Here is a 20,176-nt window from a genome sequence, read left to right on the forward strand (position 1 = left end):
TGGAGACGAGCAGTGTGATGGGCCTAGTGATTTCTGTTATGGAAGGGAAACCCCATTTCTCTAATACTTCATAAAGCAAAGCTTTTATTATTTACTTTGAAAAAATTCCATTTGAGGAATATGGAATTCTTAAAGTGCCTAAACCTGAGCCACCTACTAATTCTTATGGCTGTTGGTAATGAATATAGGGGGCAATGTGTATTCTGTCTGTAGACTCCAGGAAAGTTCAACGTAGCCCCAACATTCCCTTTTGGCTTTTCATGTAAAATTGTCCATAGCACTTTCTTCCTAAGCTCAGTTTAATTTTCTTTTGTGCCTTTTGTACCTCGAGATATGCTGTCTTTCTTGGTGAGAATGGTGTAGCCGTGAACCTTTTCGTCATTGTTTTGTAGCATTCGTAGAGTGAGGACCAGATTAACTTTGTAATTTACCTTTTTTTTCCCTAAGTTATTTCCAAAATTTGCTAAAACGCTGCAGCCTCAGGGACACCTCTGACTTTCTGACACAGCTAAGAAACACCACACTAATTTGGAACACATGTTCTGTCCAAGTTTACCTATAGCCTTGAGTTCCAAATTTGCAACTTCAGCATCTTCTGTTGAAAATAAACAGCATATTTTTTCTTAAGCTCCCTTTTTGCCTCCCCTTGAACTCCACAGTCTTTTATAATAGTAATAAGGAAATGTGGTTATGGGTATAATTGCCACAAGGCAATTGTACCCTAGAGGACTGACAGAATTTTCTTTTCTATATCTGAGGGCTGGGCTCCATCAAGAAGATCCATTTGCAAATAACTCAATTAGAAGAATAACAACAGTGTCTTTATTTTTATAGCAACTTTCCCTATAGAGATCAAAGTGTGTTAGGGACATCCTATCAGATTCATCGTTCTAATACCCCAGTGGACTGGAATAAAGTTTTATTATAGCTTGTTTGAGACAGGAGAGTGAGACTGAGAAAGGTTAAGTGTTGTCCCTCAGATCCTAAGAAAGTCAGAAGGGGAAATGCAATGAAAAATCAAGGTTTTTCTATTACTCTGCAAGTTATCAAGCTCTGCATTCCTTTCTGGTAATTGTAAAGGATCAGAATAAAGCACAACCTATTTCGGGATTGCAAAGTAATGTAGATGAAAATGCCTCGAAAATAGCTAAGGTATTCTTGCTATCTTTATCATATTTAGTACAAATGGAAGGTAAGAAAGAGCCTTATTGTCAGTATCTAATTGTACCAATATATATGGAATGGATTTTACACATTCTTGATTGATTGGATTCAAACTGCCAAGTTGTCTTAATAATAAAAGACAAATGGAAAATAACATTTATAATTCTGGATTTAAAGGAATTCCATAAGATTTGACAACAAATTTTGAACAGATTAAGAAGCCAATGATCAAAGTTACTCTGATTACATAAACGGCCTAAGAAAACACTTCATTAAGTAGTCTGATTTTTCTTTTTAAGGTTTTACTTGTAGACTCCATAGTTCTGAGGGTAAGAGTGATGAACTTAGGCTCTGTTTTTTTTTTTTTTTTTTTTTAAGTTAGAATAAGAGAATTGGGAGTAAAATTACTACTAATCTTTCAACCTGATTTCAAGGAGGCTTGGAGGACACATTCTGTGGGGAGTAGACACAATTAACTTGATGCTCCTAATTACTGTTGTTTGATTTGTGATTAAACGTGGTATATTTTGGTGTAGCGCTTTTGGCTTCTCAGGTGTCCAGTGTGCTGCTGCTGGGGAGAGTAGGGGGTGGCAGCATTCCCTCCCTTAAACAGGAACCCCCTTCCGCAAACTAGAAGCTGAGATATCAGAAATAACCCACATTTAGTCAGACCTTGCCTTCTAATGAGAAAAAGTGAAAAATTAGGCAAAACATAAACACACGGCTTTTTAAAGCTCTCTTTGATTTTCAAAGTTCTAGAGTGGGTTCATATTTTTTCACTTTAACCCAAGTAAGTGAAGCTATCTTTCACTTATAGATCCTCCCTGAGTGCCTCATGGGAGGAGTAATGGCCTTGAGACTTTTATCTCATCATCACTGCACCTCTTGTTATGTCTTGATGCTTAATGAATGTTAAGCTGAAAACTAATCCAGGTAAACAGGTGAACGGAAAATTAAGTTCAACCAGAGTGAACATAGAAAAAACTATCCATCATTTAGGAGCACCATTAGCACTGCCAATGGACTAAGGAGACACATGCTGTTCCCTACCAGGTGATTGGATCATATCAGCTAATTTATTCTATTTTTAATAATTGCTGGATGATATTAATAGGGAACTTTCAGTTATTATTTTATTATTATGCATTTTCTTTTGCAAAAAAAAAGTTTAAAAAACATTTTCTTAAATTCCCCACCCCCTTTTTCTTCCCAATGCCCTTACTAGATTCCTTTCTCTATGTTTGCAATGTCATTGTGTTTTTCATGGTGTGACACACATACCCTTAATGCCATAAAAGATTCCTGCTCTGTGAAAAGAAAGTTGAACAGTGTTGTCACTTTGAAAACACCGTGATAGCTTTGAATGGGAGTCTAATGTGAGGAGGAAGCTTTGGCTTTGGGATCCAGATTGCTGTAACCAAACTTCCAAATTCAAATTTGGTCTGCAATCCTGGCTTCACTGCAGTCATTTATATCGACAGTGAATAAAGAAACCTAAATAAATAAGAATGAAGTGGCAACACAATAAAAGTCGTCTCATATGTGCTTTATACTTTCAAATAAAAATTAGAATTTATCATTTTCTTTGAGATTATTTCTCTGTTTCATGTGCTCACAAAATTAGCTTGATGTTTTAACCCATCTTTATTTCATTAAAGTATTCCTTAGATATGGATTTTTCTAAAAAATACAATATTTTGTCAATAAGATGGAAAATGACAAGCATTATTTCCTAAAAGCACCACAGGAGAGAGAAGCATTGTGCATTTATTAGGTAGTGACAGAGCTTTGCAGATGGATGATGGAAGCTGTAACATCAAACCTTGCCATCTCTGGCGGTTTAAATTCTGTGTAGGTCAGTTCTACCAAAAGTTTTTTTTGCTTTTTTTTTTTTTAACTTCTTTTGCCAGTTGATTGGTCCTATGAAGTAAATTAATGGTTTCAGTTCAATTCTTGGGCAGATAACCACCCCAGTTAGCATTCTCTGGGGCCCTTACTGGCTTAAGCAAGCCTGGGAGAATAGGATTTCCTTCCGGGTCAGGTATAGAACATTGTGGAGAAGCTTACAGGATCTCTTTCTCTTTTGTGAGAGAGAGAGAGGGAGAGAATGTGGGCTGGATTGAGGTGGTAGAGTGCACCTCCAATATTAAAAAATAATTTCCTAATACGTTATCTCAGTGTTATTTTGTTCTATCTTCTGTGACATTGGTAAGTGGATATTTTGTGTAAATTGGCTCCAAACAGACCTTCAAATACATTGAAGGTGGAGCTTAGTTCTTTGCCGTCATCCCATTTCTAAGATAGTGCCTGTTTCAACCTATTTCTCAGCCAAATTATATCATAATTTGCTATCTGCTTAGTATAATGTATCTCATTTGTTTTATCTTGGCTTTAATTGAATTATCTATTCCTATGGCATAATTCTTAAATCATAGCATATACATATACAGTACATTGGAAGAAATGGGATAATTTTTATTTCCACTTATTGTCTTTTTTCTTTTTTGACTGTAACTTAGAATGAAAGTTTAAGTTTCAAATAGTATGTGTGTAATAAAAAATTTGGTTAAAAGTTGGATTCATTTTCCTATCTGGCTTTAGGCTCCCTGTCCCACCCATTCTACCTGCCATTACGAGAAAAAGTCAAGGGCTATTTCTATCTTGTGGTCTCGGCATTATTCCTATGGTTTTTAGTGTCTGTGCAATATGTCTGCTGTCATATTTATGGAGATTGTCTCTTAGCTGACCTGTCACACTATAATTTTCTCACTGGGGAAAGTAAAGGGTGGTGGGAAAACATAAAAAGTGAAAGTTATTGCTAGACTTACTTCATGGCCACCTTGTGTCTATTTAGACTCCAACCCATTTTCTTTTTTCAGTAAATATTTATTGAATTAAATTCATAAATGTGCATTAGAAGTTTGCCTTATGTGGCATAGATTGACTAAAATACATTTCAGGCACAGGCTTAAAAAATAATAAACATGTATTTTCAGTTGAAATGATCTCTGTATGATGTTTGGTGGTAACTGTCACCAACTAGGAAAATAATGTTTTAAAAAGAGACATAAAATAAATCTTGGGGGTGGGGGTTCAAAATGATTGAGAGAGAGGATGTAGAGGGACATTGCATAGGGTGCAATGCTGGCAGCTAAGTGTGCACATCCAACACCAGTGTCATCCTGTTAGTTCTATCCAAAAAAAGTTGGCAACATGTGAATTGATGCTGTATGTTTTTCCGTTATGTCACTTGCCTCTAGCCGGGCTGTTATCTAGCACAGTTTAAAACATTAAGTATATTGGTACTGTTTGCATATGTGATTCCAAAGTTTTGGTACTGTGAGTTCATATATATCCCTGTGCGTATGAACATAAATATTTTTGTTTTCTCCTGTTCGTAGAGTGTTTTAGCAAAACACTATAGAGTGTTACTATTCTGATGGGAAAAATACTTTTGTCTTATTTTGTAATTTTTCTTATGTAAAATGCCTCATGTCCAGTGGGGACTTATGAACCATTTCCTAAAGGAAACAGAGTAATGTTGAAGTCATTTCTCTTTCCTGTTAGGTATTATTGTTACGTTGATGTATAGTGGTGCATATTTAAGAAAACCTTTTGATTATCCCCATGAGACTGTTAGTTATTCCGACAATTGATAAGCATTTCAAAGTTGTTTGTGGCATGAAATATAAGTAAATGTATAATATTTTACAAAAATAATCAAACTTATAATTGTTCCAGTCAAGGAGCGTACAGTCATGTGTGAAGGAAAAACACATGCACAAGAAAAACTTGTTAAAAATTGGTTAGAGAGACTAGGAGATGATAAAAAGGAGAAGTAAACTTGGATGGATGGGTAGGATTATCAGAAGGCCTCCTGGAAGAGATATATTTAGAACATGGCATTGAGCATCTAGTTACCTTTTTAAAAAACTTGATTATTTTTATGTATCAGTATGCATTACAAAAAACTTTGGGATATAGAATTTTGTACTTAGTACTGAATGGTGGCAGTGCTTTCTCATCTTTTTTTTAAAAGATGAGAATCATAACAAACACGTGAAATCTATTGGTTTTTAAAAAAGTTATTATATTTGTCTAATACTGCTTAATTCTATTACCTGACACGTATTTTAGAGTGATAGATATGCCAAATTCAAAAAACAAATGTATCTGTCAGATTTGAGTAAAATGAACTACCAGATAGTCCAATAGGAGGAATTTCATGGGCAAGGCCAGTTACAGTAATGTTAGAATAGATGAAAAGCTGAATGGGCAGTGAGGTCACCCAGTCATTAGCATCAGTAGGAATCTACTACACAAATTGAGCTGGAGCTGCCTGAAGGGAGGGCATCACAGAGGGAGGAACTTGTTCAGTGGAAGCAAGAATCACAAGAGGAAAACTCACCACTGTTTGGAGACAAATGTCAAAGCAGAGGAGGGAAGGAATACCTCTCCTTCTCCTTTCTTCCCACCCTCCAAATTCCCAAACTCCTACCATTGCCTCCTGTTGGTTGGACCTAGCCTCAAGTCAATAGTTAATGGAGCTGGGAAAGGTGGTTTGCAGAAACAGAGTTCAGGATGCATCTGAGGACAAGTTACCGTTACAGGGCAATTCTAATTTTGGGGGTGGGTGGAGGGATGAGATTTAGGTAAGATTCAAAGCAATTGTTTGGGGCAGGGGAATTAAGTTTGCATAATATCATCCAAAGCTTTATCACACCAGTTTTTCTTACTGGTGTTGAGTTACTAATTTTTTAAATCCTATCTGAAAATTTAGTTTATACATTTCTGTCATGGCCTTGCTGTTAGATGGTTTTGCAAAATATCCATGAACAATCTTGTTAGTTAATTTTAGAATTTTAACATGCTTTAAATGTCAAGAAGAATTTGATCTTGTCTAATTAGAAGCAATCTCTAAGACCAAAAACAACAGGTGACAGGCTCAAATTATTCCTATGGCAGTTAACTCTGACAAAGAATTGGATGATCCCTCCTTCCCCTTTTCCATCTTTTGGAGGTACCAAGAGTGGACAAGGAAAAGTTCAACTGGTCTTGTAACCAAGTACTATCTAGAACTTGGAAATAATGATGTGATTTCTTGTTTTTGTGTGTGTGTTTGTTGGAGGTTGAGTATGCAGCATAGTTTGTTTTTTGATTGGATTGGAAGGCAATGTCAGTTTTGAAATGGCAGCATAATAATCAATTTGGAAAATTAAACATTAGCCATATGTAATGGTACGTGCAATGAAAATAATCTTTATGAGCCTGGGAGATGAGTCTGCAGTAAAAAGCTTGAAGTTGGTCTGTGTTAAAATTTTGTCACATCTGGAAGGCATTGATGTCTAAGATTACATAGGTTTGATATCATTCAGGGTTAGGGCATATGGATGGGACATTATGCAGAACCTTGATTTTTTCATACTCTTTGGATTTGGCTTAGGCATTTTTGAATCATAAGGAATTGATTTGAATCTCTATTAAAGATAAAATGAGTAACAAGACAAAATGGGAGGAATTTTGAGCACCTGGTACATAGCTCTGCACCAGTATACTCTCAGTTCCCTTTTTTAAAATGGATATAGCAAGTGAACATGCCCGTCATCATTTATTTTCCCATTTCCCAAATAACCATAGTAATGAGTAGTAGATTTCATGGTGGGCTTCTGTTATTCTTTATTATTCTTGGTTAGAATTATCTGTATTTTTTTTATTTTTGTTTGTTTTTTTCAAGATAGGGGCTCACTCTGTCACCGAGGCTGGAGTGCAGTGATGTAGTCTCAGCTCATTGCAGCCTCAACCTCCAGGGCTCAGATGATCCTCCCACCTTAGCCTCTCGAGTAGTTGGGACTATAGGCACCCACCGCTATGCCCAGCTAATTATTGTATTTTTAGTAGAGGTGGAGTTTCACCATGTTGGCCAGGCTGGTCTCGAACTCCTGACCTCAGGTGATCCTCCCACTTCAGCCTCCCAAGTAGCTGGGACTACAGGCACCCACCACTACGCCCAGCTAATTATTGTATTTTTAGTAGAGATGGAATTTCATTATGTTGGCCAGGCTGGTCTTGAACTCCCGACCTCAGGTTATCCACCCACCTCAGCCTCCCGTAGTGTTGGGATTAAAGGCGTATGCCACCGTGCCTGGCCAGGATTATCTGCATTTTAAACTGTTCTCTTAAAGTGACTGTTTGAAAGAATATTGCCCCATAAAATGCCCCATCTTCATGTCTCTGTGAGCTTGTAAACTTTTCAAAGTTCTTTCAAACACATTATTTCACTTATTAGAATATTCTTGACCTTCTCTTTTTACAAAAAGGGAAATCATGTCAGCTATTTTTTTGTTTTCATTTTATCAGTATAATTGAGTTCCTTTCTTTGCATGCACAGTTTTAATTTGCAAGAGGAAATTACTGTCTCCTCATTTGTTTCCTCATTTTATCCCTTTTCAAAAATGTTGGTTCAATGATGCATTATTCAAGTAGTTTTATTCCTGGTATATTAACTTTTGCCTTGAAAACATGGGGACAGAAGTTCTTTGAACCACTTATCAAGGAACTGTTAGGACATTTAATACTATTATCTGCCACATCAGCAAGCTTCCTGTTCATCAGATGACTTATCTGATTTTTTTCCTCTAACATTTTGATAAAGTTATTTTATGAACAGAAGCAGTAATGAATACCCCACGTACAAATCTACTTTACCTTTGTAGAAAGTAGGCTATGCATCATCTTACTCTGTTATCCAGTTAATTGCTATGCATCTTGAGATTAAATGTATACATTTATTTTTATATGAATATAGTATCACAGACTTAAGAGCCATAATTTAATAATAAAACAAGGACTGGTTATTAATCACATGTAAGTAACATAAGATATAAAAAACCCATCCGGTTTCTTCTCTCTAAGCTCACATAAGGATATAAACATAAACATTTTAATGATTTGGCAAAGTATCTTTTTAGCTAACATGATAGAGAAATCTGTATCCAATTTAAAAAATTTTTTAGGAACATATGCCTATGAAAAAATGAGCAATGAAAAAATAAGAATATGACTTTTTGGTCATTGAGTCAATCACTACATTTGTATTTGTAGAGAGGTTGTAGAAACTTAAAAATTAGAATATGTGTAGATAGTAATCAAAAACTAAAAGTTATGATTGGTATGACTGGCAGTTTGTTTGTAATTTAAGGAAGATGAACTGTTTTAACTGCTACCAGTCATCATCTTGTTCTCTGTAAAACAGTGGTTAGTCATTCAACACATACTGATTGGGCATCTAGTATGTGCCAGGAATGTGCTAGGGCAGTGAATAAGACTAACATGTTTCTTGACCCCATGGGTTTTAAAATGTAGCAGAAGAGTTGCACTCTAACCCAGTCCTTCAGTGACCTGTGTTGTCAGCGTTTGCAAGGGGGCAGTGCAACCAAGTAGGTGGGGATGTTTTTTTTTTTTAGGAGGGGGAGGAGGAGTACTAATTAAACCTTAAAGAACATTAAATATATATATCTCACAGCCTTTTTCCACAAAAATACTTGTGCACAGTTCACTGTTGTGTGAAATTATTTTTTTCCTATTATTTCTAATTCCTTTGAAAACAACTAAGACTAAACTCTTACCTTTCCTTAACCAGTTGCCACTGGGCAAGATGAAAACTGATTCGTGCGTGAAATGGTTTGCTTAGAGTCAGCGTACTAGTGCTTGGCAGTTGCCGAATAGAGCCCAGAGTCCTGACTCTCCAGACAGTTTGGAGAGAACATGTCCTGCTCCCTGAGAAGAAAGATTGCCAATGAAATATTAGAAAGTCTTATGTCTGATTTTAACCTAGATATATTAAGTGTTGGGAAAATACATGAAGTGACATAGCACCGAGGGGCCATGTGTACACAGGAGTGTTGTATGTGTGGGATTTAGAATAATGCGTGAAGACTCCAGGATAAACCAGATATGTAAGTCATGGTGCTAGGTAGTAACATAAATGCTGTTCAGGACTTTGGAGGTAAAACAGCACTTATTTTTCTATGCTTTCCTTTTAAGAGAAAAATTTAAGACTAATAGGATCATAAACATTGCATTTGTTTTATGTTGAAATTCTGCATTGATTTTTCGATTTGCCTTCGTGATTATGTTCTTGAGTCTAATGACATTCTGGTTTTCATTTCCAGATTCTTATTTCACCAACATTTTCTTTGCACTACATACCTTGCTGTAAAATGCAGGTTTCTTGGTTTCCAAGGGGAAAAAAATGTACATTACATAGTATAGCTGAAATCCAAAATGTCTCCCAGATGGGAAAGAAAGAACATTCATCTCATCTTTTCCTACTGGATCTGGCTGGGTTTTGGAAAGGACGTTATTATTTTCATGTGGCAAACTGCGTTGGCAAATTGTTCCTCAAAGTACGCAGTGGCGTGTTCATCTAATATTATAAGATATGGGCAGCATTTATGAAAGATTATAAATCTTACAACTCTCTTCAGAAACTTAAAATACAGCTGGAAATGTTTTGCTTCCAACAAATATGCAATCTTCATAAAATTCGAAAAGAAATGTTTTGAATAAATAATGTTTTAGTTTATTTCTCTCTAGTGCGAGAGCTATTTCTTTTAGTCAAAATCGTGCCATAAAACTCTTCCCTCCTCTACATTAGCACCCTTGCCTCTGTATTTATATTATGCTGGTGCATTTAATATATATTTTTAAGTATGCCAGATTGCTTTGCCTTGTTTTTAAAGATAGAAAACTGGATTTGCTCCCAGGGACTCTTTCCCTAACTCGACCAGTTTAAAAACTAAGCAAGGATTGAGTCAGTTAATTAATTTAAATAAGATTACAAATCAAAAACATATTATGCAATTGATTTAATTACCACATTTTATTTACTTAATTGAAAACACACTGTAGAAAGTCAGCAATCTTGACAATGACCAGTACGGTGTTTTTGCATTCTGTAGGTTAAAGCCTTCAAAAGCAAGAACTGTAGGTGATCCTGATTATGACCTTTGGTTCACTCAATCCCTAGATCAGTAGAAAGTCATTGAACTTAATCTTAGGTTAGGGCAGAAAGGTCAGATATGATGATCCTAGCTTCCCATTGTTGTAGGGGGTGGGTTGGTACTACTTGATGAAGTACCACAGCCCTCTGGTCAGAGATGTTGGCAGGTTTAACACCTTTTGTGCAGGGGTTTCACATTTGCAGGGGTTTCATTAGTAGTCCCCTGTGGTAGAATGATTTGCTTTGATTTTTTTTGATATATGATTTTTGATAATATGATTTTTTTTCTACCTTAAATTTCAGTGGCCTATTTTTTCAGTTAATTCCCTGTGGACAAATTTCAGTCTTGAGCGCTAACAAATCCTTATTTTAATCCTTGGGATATGACTCTTTGAACCTAATCTCCTTGTTAAGCAAAAAAGTGGCTCTTTAAAAGAAAGCTTAATGATAAAACAACTGGAATGTTCAGGAATGAAATAGGATATATTGTATATCTACTCTCTTGTTCTGTAGTTTTCTTTGGTTAATGAAATTACTTTATCATGAAGATCTTAAATGTAGCAACATCTTTTTAAACTATGCGTTTTGCTAAATCAAACGTATATTTTAAAATCAATGTTAACCAACAGAATGAGGGATCTGAAGATATAGGCCTTCATATTTGAAATAGTAAATGGTTTAAAATATGCAGGAAACTGCATCTCCCAAATATTATATTGGTTCTGCCAAAATATTCAGAGAGGTCTAATTTCTCTTATTGCTCAGAACTGGGTTTAGGAGGAGTACGGATTCACTAAGAAAACAAACAAACAAACAAACAAAAAACAAACAAGATCAGGGATTCCATTAACAAAGTGATAAAGTTAAAACTTCCCATGAACAGCTTGTTAAGTTTTGCAGTGAAATGGACTCCAAATAATTTAATGCCCTATTGAAAAGAGACAGAAGCAGAGAGAGACAGGAGATAAAGGGAGACACAGGCACACACATACACACACACACACACACACACACACACACACACACACACACAGAGAGAGGAGAGAAGAATGAAGGAGGGAGAGAGAGAGAGAGAAACCATTTCCCAAACATTTACACGCTTATGAGAGGCAAGGAAAACACTCAGTTTTCCCACGTTCTTTCGTTGTCTTATTTTAATACACATCTAATAGAGAGAAAATAAAATAATGTAAAACTATAATTTTGTGTCACCCAAAGCAATGAAGCAACCTTCCATTAAAACTGAAGCTGCCTAGTGTTTTAACTGTGCTGGAAAAAAAAAAGCCAAATTATGTAATAGGAAACTTGATTATGGAAAGCTAGTGTTCTATAAATCCCAAGGAATCACTCATGGGAGACAGTAAACTGCAAAGGGTGAGGTAGAAAACTTTGGGCAGAGAGAGGGGAAGAGAGAAGAAGGTTTGGCCCAAGGAGAATAGTTTGCTCTCCATTACCCTTAATAATATAGATGTTTTTGTTTTACCTTTTTATTTCCCTACTATAAAATACATGCATTTGTATTCCTTCCCTCAAGCTTTTGTTTCTTACCTGTTATGTCTTGTTTCTGGCATGCTATATATTTAATTGTAAAAATATACTGTTTTATTATATTATCAATTAATAATGTTTTAGAGAGAAAGAAAGAGACTGTTCTAAGCCTTAAAAAAAATCTCCTGGTATTCTTTCATTGACAATGGGCTATTTCTTCACCTGCTTAAGGCAAAGAACTATGACAAAAGGGCCCTTTATCACAGGATGACTAAGTTTAGTTCTAGCAAGAGGCTATCTGTAGGTTAACAGGTTACATTGTGGGTTTCATTTACTCCTCTGATATCCCTTGATATAAAAGCTATATTGTTATGGAATCATAGACTTTTAGAGCCACAGGGGACCTGAAAACTCACCTTGTACAGCTCCTTCTTTGCACCAAACTCATTATAAATTAAAATTATGCTTTTCCAGTTGTCTTTTTCTGTTGATCGTCAAGCCATGGTGTCAGAGAATAAAGAGAGTTCCTAAAAGAAGTTTCATCTAGGAGTAGAAAGTTTATATATAAAGGTCATTAAAACTTTCTTGCCTCAGTGCTTGCAAAGTAGGGACATGGACCTTCAACAAACATTTCTTATCTTTATAGGAGATGGACAAAAAATAATTTCTAACTCAAAATACTATGTCTTATCCACCCTATCTTGTTTCCAAATATTTCTTCAGAAAGTTGGGAAGTAGGATTGAGCCTTACGTTAGACTGAGAGACTTAGCCCTGGGAATTGTGTGTCTGTTTCCCTGGCTTGCCACAAGAAATTTATCTGTTTGACTTCTACTGTATGATTTTACACAGAGCGGTATGCTTTGTCTTTCTTTTTTGTGCACTTTTATAGTTTATAGACTGATGGTTTTCTGTTCATTTGACTTAACCAAATGTGCCAGGCCCTATCCCAAAGATTAGGGCTATAAGGCTAAATAGGGCAATAGACTTCGTGTCATATTGTTGAGGATGTGAAGGGGATGACCTCACCCTGGGGGACTTCAGGGAGAAAAAAGGGGGAACATTATGCCCAGACTTGGAGACATCAAATGCAGGAGACACACGAGGAATCAAAAGGCTAAAGTATGACCCAGGTGCTGATGGGGACCAGATCAAGGTGCCATGAATGGCATACTATTTTCAGAATATATGTAAAGGTTTTAGCAGATGTTTAGCTTAATCAGTTTTGGGTCTTATAAAGATCATCTTGGTAAAAGAGTGAAATATGTCTTAGAAAGGTGGGAAATCAGGTCGTTTTTTCACGGCATTGTTCCTAAGGTCACCTTCTTTTGATATCTTTTATGATATGCCCTTGCCCACCCTTCCTAGGAAGAATCATCTGTCCCCTCTTGATTTATATATTTTTTTATTTGTATATTTCCGTCTCTTCAGGCAGCCTCTGAGCTTCTACATGGCATAGAGTATATATTCTTTTTTTAAAACAAAAAAGGTCATTTATTGTAAATTAAATATAAATTTAATAAGCATTACAGAGTACCTACTGTGTTCCAAACATTACCAAGTGTTTGGAATACATGAGCCGATCTTGGCTCACTGCAACCTCCACCTCCCAGGTCCAAGTGATTCTCATGTCTCAGCCTCTCAAGTAGCTGGGATTACAGGTGTGTGCCACCGCACCCGGCTACTTTTTTGTATTTTTTGGTAGAGACGGGGTTTCACCATGTTGGCCAGGCTGGTCTCAAACTCCTGGCCTCAAGTAATCTGCCTGCCTCAGCCTCCAAAAGTGCTGGGATTTACAGGCGTGAGCATAAATCTTAATTGATTTACATTTAAATGATGTTTACATTAATGACCTACAAAAAAAATTTGACAGTTTTGATGATTTATCTACCTCAGATAGCTGCAGTATATCTACTCCAGAAAGTTAGTGCTCAGTAAGAAATACTTTACAGGCTATTATTTATTTATTGTCATACATTTTTAACACACATCTTACAGAGCTTCCACCAGATTGTCCATAAAACATTAGAATTTCCTTTGCTTAATGGAGACAATCCAAACTAAATTTGATTTATAGAATTGGCCTCTCTTTAAAACGTCAATTAGTATATAGAGTTCAGTGATATTAATAATTACTTCCAACTTAGAAATAGAAAATAGCTAAAGGTTTAAAAAAAGATTCTGAAAAAGATTTTGAATGTATTGGTGAATGGTGGGAAGGGTGAGGGAGGTTAGGGGAAGGTAAGTTTCCCAGAAACATTTAAACTACTGAAAAATCATTTAGCTTTGCATTATTTTAGGATTACATCATAATGATTCAAGAAGTATTGTGTCTGAATAGGCTGTCCATATAGAGAACATAAGTTTTAATAGTTGCTATGCAACTTTGGACAAGCCGTTTGGTCACTTATGTGTCCTAGGATCTTCCATAAAATTGGGTCATAGGAAAAACTGCTCACTCCTTAGGTAAAGCTTAGATATTAGAAGAACCACGAGAGATTGACCGCTTTTAAAAAAGGAGTGGACGAAAGGATTGAAAAGTTGGTAAGGGTCCTGCATGAATGTGAACCTTTTCTTGTTCCTGGAGAATCTTTAACCTGGAGAAGAAGGAACTGATTGAGTTTAAAATATAGTAGTTTAGAAATAACTTCATTACTTTTCTTTTAGAAGAATAAACATATGTTTAACCCACACTTAAAGAATGGGGAACGTGAAACCCACACTTAAAGAGTGGGGAAAATAGAGATTGAGATCGAGGAAGATAAAATGAGAGGTGGAAGAGAATGAGGGAGGACTGGTTTTGGTTGGCTGCCTGCAAAAACTCCTCTCTTTTTCTCTACTGCATCAAAATCTTTCCAGACACTAAACTGGGTGTGGTGGCTCACACCTGTAATCCCAGCACTTTGGGAGGCCGAGGTAGGCGGATCGCTTCAGGCCAGGAGTTCAAGACCAGCCTGACCAACATGGTGAAACCCCATCTCTACCAAAAAATACAAAAACTAGCTGGGTGTGGTGGTGTGCGCCTGTAGTCCTAGCTACTCGGGAGGCTGAAGCACAAGAATGGCTTGAACCCAGGAGGTGGAGGCTTCAGTGAGCTGCGATAGTGCTACTGCACTCTAGCCTGGGTGACAGAGCAAGACTCTGTCTCAAAAAAAAAAAAATTTTTTTTTTCCAGACACCAGACCCAGTATGCTGGGCAGCTCACAACTCTTAGCAGCCTTGTTCCTCAAAGACTTCAGCCTTCTGGAAGGTAATTTTCATCAACTGGCTGGTATCTACTCTCTTTTGAGCATGACAGCTGCTAAGAGCCTTGAAGAGCAGTGGGCTCCTCCCTTTTGGGGAATGAGGGGTGAAAGCATTTACGCAGGATTTCTCAGGTAGGCACATACTTCTCCATGCTTAGTCAACCCACCAGTCATTTTCAGATGCGTGTGTTGGGATGGACAGAACTTAGTTATGTCCCTTTTCTCCCTTTCTTCCTAAAAGTTAGTTGTTGTTAAGCATAGAGCCACATTAAAAATGATTAATTTTTTCATTTTAATATGTTTAAACCATTAAATATATTAATCATTTTAAATGTGGCTCTATGCTTAATATGAATATCTTTTATTTACTGATAATGTAGGCTGTGTCTGACCCAATGCTTTTGGTGCTTAATGTGATAGAATCTTGCAATGATTTTACAAGGTAGATAATATTATTGCAGTTTTCAAGATCCAGACACCAAGACTCTTAAGAGTAAGTAATTTTGTACAAGATCATGTCACTAGTGAGGGACAGAGCCAGGCTTCACTGTAACATATTAAATACACACACACACACACACACACACACACAGAGAGAGAGAGAGAGAGAGAGAGAGGTGGGGGGTGTTGAGCAAAGTGAGGGAAGTGGTTAAATAAAACCTTTGGGTATAGAGTAATTTGACCTAGGTGGTGAATTGGAAGGGGTTTAGATGTGGTCTGAATAATTCCTTCTCTGAAGTCAACCACAATAACAGTTCATTTTTGGTTTCTCTGCCAACCACGACTCCCTGGTTACTTCCTTTTCCAGCAGTTGGAATTAAGTGACCGATATAAGGTGACATAAGAGTTAAGAGTAGATTATAGTGTTAGAATTTACAGTCTGAAAAGTAAATGCTCTATCATTTGCTCACTGAGAGGGCCCTCTCCTATGTTTCTGAGACACAGTATACACTGCTTTATTTCATGAGAAGGTATGGGCTTTGGCATATGAAGGAGTCTGTCATTGTGTGCCAGTAAACACCAGATCATTTTAGAAAGTGGAATTGTTACAAAAAGCAAATGTGTGCCTCAAATTTAGGGTCTACTTCAGCTTTCCCTCAAATGCTTGTGGTTTTTTTAGTAAGTATATTTTTTCAATCGAAGAAGTTGGTCTGCAGTTGTTGGAAATGAGAAGAAAAAGTAATTTATAGCAGAAAAGAATAGAGTTTCCCAAGTGGGATGTTGTGGTAATAGGGGATGCCATTGTTCTAGCTGGATAGTTTCTTATGAATGGAAGAGACTTTTCATTCTTTTCTCTGCTGGACCCAAATTTTAGCAACAGATGACGGAAAAGAGTTTTGCGGCACCATTTTGAAGTTGCTTCAACTAAACATGCTAAGGCTCATGCAGAGTCTACAACTCCTGAAATAAGGCGACTGCTGCAACAATTGACAACTTTAACTATCTCAGGTGTCATCACAAGCTTGGCATTAGCCACCTTGAGGGGTGCATGTCTAGACCTTCATAAGAGTGAGATAGCTTTGGAGGGAAAGTAAAACATAGGGAGGCTCTGGTCAGTGGGTGTATTATACATAAGTAGGAATTCCTAAAAAATGTTAGAATCGCTTGAGAAATTAAACTGGAATGTAATATCAATGCTGAGAGACATTTGTCAGAGGAACTCAAGGTAAAAATAGCTGATGCTATAGCAAAAAGTTATGATTTATCATTTTTATGTAGTTATCATACTCCAGGCCTGGAAAGTGGCCCATATTGTACCAGTTTTTTAAAGGAATGTAGAACGAAGAAGATTGATCTCCTAATTTATAAGTCACTGGATCTTGCCTTGATTTCAGAAAAAGTAATAAGAGGACTTCATGGGAGATGAGAGAGATTTTCAGAGAGTTCTCAGCTCTCTGACTGTCTTCAGGAGACTCGAGCCAGATGAAGAATGGTCATTTCTAGTTTCTTTACTTTCATTTTGAAAAATCAGGAAACAATTGGAGGAAAATGTGGGAATCACTAAATATGCTTGCCAAGATTTTATGAAATCTGTTCTAGAATAAAACCGAAAAGACAATTAAGGAAATGGGATGAAGGGGTAAAATTCTGATCTCAGCATTAAATCTAAGCTAACAGGCATGAGGCAAAGGGCAGAAATAAATAACCAGGTTTTATATGAGAAGAAACTAACAGGATGTTCTTGCATTTAATAGTAGAAGCAGCAATTTCAGTATGTTAATCACTTACCTGGAAGGACAGAATAACCCCGATGAAAAAAACCAGCATATGATTTTCCTGCTTAACCAAATCACTTTCTTGGCTCAAGTATAATGGCAAGGTTTGGGGGAAGAGACTTGTCAGTATATGGCAGTACATGGCAGAGCCGTCATTTGTGCCCCACCTATCAAATTTTGTTGAAATTCATTATCAAGTTCAAAATTGCCTTTTCTAGGCAAGCAAAGAGGCTGCTGGAGCTGAGCCATCCATTCCTCCGGCGTTTACTGCAAGCCTAGTGCATTCACAGCCATGAACAGCACACTGAGGAAGACACAAAAGAAGTAGACAGAATCTCTGCCTCTGCTTAGGAGTATGCAATTTAGTTGAGGCGACAAAACTTAAATGCTAGAACCAATAAAAGAAGATTACAAAGCAACTCGCAAGTAAGTGTATAATAATATGGGGCAAATGACACAGATAAATGCAGAGGGTACAAGGAGGGAAGAGGAGTGAGCAAAACACAACAGTGTCAGATCAGTCTGAAAGGGCATGTTGCCTAACAGTTGTATGTCTTCCACGTTTCTTTCTGTGGCATCAATGAGGAATAATATGGGGTAGGAAATTCAGATATACGACATTGATCTCTTCCTCCTTACCTGCAAAGTCTGTCCATCTGTCATGGATGGAAATTAAATTGATCCAACCATTTGCTCTCCACAAAGCCATGTTGGTTTCTACCTAGTAATTTATGCTTTCCTTGCTGTTTGCAAATCGATTGCTATTATGGGATGTAGATAAATCTGGGCCTGGATCCAGTAGGTTGGGAGATTATTGGAGTGGGTATGTGTACTTGTGTGTGAAATCATGGAAAAGCAGACTCTCATTTCTATGTATTTTACTCATTGAATAAAAACATACTTTCAGGCTTTTAAATGCACGTTTAATTACACTTAGATTGCATTTTTAACTGAATATATCTGCTTTATTTCATATTGCTACTGACAGGCCTCAATATTTGCCTAACCTTCAAACCATCTTCAATGGCTTTGTAGCCAGATCTCTTGTTTCAAAAAAACCTTGCTCTAGCCCAAGAAAATTATAGATCAATACTTGTGTTTTTCTTTTAACATAGAAAGATGTATATGCATTCATGTAGTTTGATGAGTAAAATGTTTCTATCAAAAGTCTTGGGAAAGTGTATTTTATTTAAGCACTCAACTTCATTTTTATACCTTAAAATTTTTTTTTCGAGTCCTTTGAGGATTGTGAAATTCTTTCAAAACAAATTAAAAAGAAAACATTTTCTGTGATTTCTTTACAGATTCTGGACAATCAGGAAGTCCAAGCCACACTGATCCTGCCAAGAATCCTCCAGGTAAATATGTGTTCCAGGACGTTTGCAATCTGACATTGTTGGAGAACAAAGGTACCACTGTATAGATAAACACCCCATAATTGGTCAGCTGCCTATTTTGTTCTGGCAGGCAGGTATGATCGGGACAAGATGTGATTGTGCTTAGGCCCTTTGCAGTGGCAAATACTTTTATATTGGCGTCATCAGTATTTACCTAATCACCAATGTTTTAATTTTTGTTGGTGTTTCCTTGAAAATAAATACGCATATATTTTAGTTGTGTATCTTTTAGGTGCTAAAATAATTGCTGTTTGAAAAGCCAATGAACCTTTTACTCTTTCTTTTAAAACTCATAAGAAAATGTAAAAATTTCCATACTGCAATTATAGTTTATCAACTCTCATTACTTTAGAAGGGGGTTGGGGGTGGGAGTGGTTGGTTATGTTTTCACTGAAGGATTTTTGCAAGACTTTTTATTCCATAAAGTTTTTATTGGATCTCCAGAATCAGGAAATAATGAAAGCAGGATTTTTTTTTCTTTAGCATAAGGTATCCCAAATACCCTCTTTGTTTTCAGAAGTTGTTCCAGATCTGAAAATGGGCTTTTATAACTTGGCTGTCTTCATATAGCTCTGAACATACAGCATTTTGCTTTTGATTTAGGAGCAGTGTTTTTTCTCATGAGATAAAACTAGCACAAGCAGTTTTTCATTATTAAAAGAATGTGAATTATATTGGTGACTTTAGTAAAAGAGTGCTCTAAGAATAAACTAACAAAAACAAAACCAAACACAAAAACCCCGAACCAGCTACACATGCCCCCCACCTCCCCAAACAATCTCATCTGTCCTTTTGTTGAAAATAAACCAGAAAGTTTATATGAAGTAATAGGAAAAGTTTCCTCAGGTAGACTTAGTTTTTAGGTCCTCCATCGTTTGATCTTCCTTGAAGTCGTGCTTAGCTAATATGAGGCTGAAATACCAGAAGAACACCAAAATTGCAAGAAAGTTTATCAGACCAATTTTGTCTTAAAATGATTTTAGAAAGATACAGCAAGTAGATATACAAGTAAAAATGCAAAATCAAAACAGACTATATTTTTCTGAGTCCTGTCTATGTTTTTTTATTTCAGAAAAATTATTTTTCCAAATATTTATTAATTCTGTATTGTACAAAATCATATTGTTGACAAAAGTAGTATACACTTCAAAGATAAAAAGTTCTAATTAAACACAGGTTTAAAAATGTATGCTAAGTTGATTTTTCATTTTCTTCATAAATCATTTAAATATTACTGTACATTGAGAGCAAAACATTAAAAACAGAATAATTTAAAATGTAATTCCCAGTTAAATTTATTTTATTTTGTTGTGTGTGAATGGAGGATTGATATTATTTTAGTTATCTTTCCAAAAAGGCTACTTAGAATATAATAAATTTTGTCAAAAATTTTCAGAAGTTCAGAATATTTCATTAACTTATAGGGTCTTTTAACTTTACAAAGATTTTTTTCTTTTTAATTAACTGATATTTTCCCTGTGTTGCATGATAGACAAAATGAATTTTATCCAAACATTTTTTAAAAGTCTCCTTACTCATCTTACAAAGAATGAGGTGGGAGAAGAGGGGAACCTTTGGTAGAAAAAGAGTTGATAGCTATTATAAGTCGGACTAAACAACGGATATGTTTTCTGCATTTGAATGAAAGCTTGATTTGAAACTAATAC

The 20,176-nt window shown here is 36.2% G+C and overlaps 1 protein-coding gene across 21 annotated transcripts in view; it reads left to right on the plus strand.

Annotated features, from left to right (window-relative positions):
• Nucleotides 1-20,176, plus strand: part of NFIB (nuclear factor I B) — a 240,025-nt gene that overhangs the window by 123,657 nt on the left and 96,192 nt on the right. For 19 of the 21 annotated variants that reach the window (XM_016960604.4, XM_054657934.2, XM_054657936.2 and 16 more), the window contains one exon: nt 18,417-18,470. In XM_016960604.4, coding sequence (XP_016816093.1) covers nt 18,417-18,470 — 54 coding nt within the window. Of the gene's footprint in view, nt 1-17,330; nt 17,539-18,416; nt 18,471-20,176 lie in introns of those variants that run through there. The other 2 variants (XM_063787965.1, XM_063787966.1) reach the window with 1 other exon arrangement.

Source organism: Pan troglodytes, chromosome 11, assembly GCF_028858775.2.
Source record: "Pan troglodytes isolate AG18354 chromosome 11, NHGRI_mPanTro3-v2.0_pri, whole genome shotgun sequence".
NCBI lineage: Eukaryota > Metazoa > Chordata > Mammalia > Primates > Hominidae > Pan > Pan troglodytes.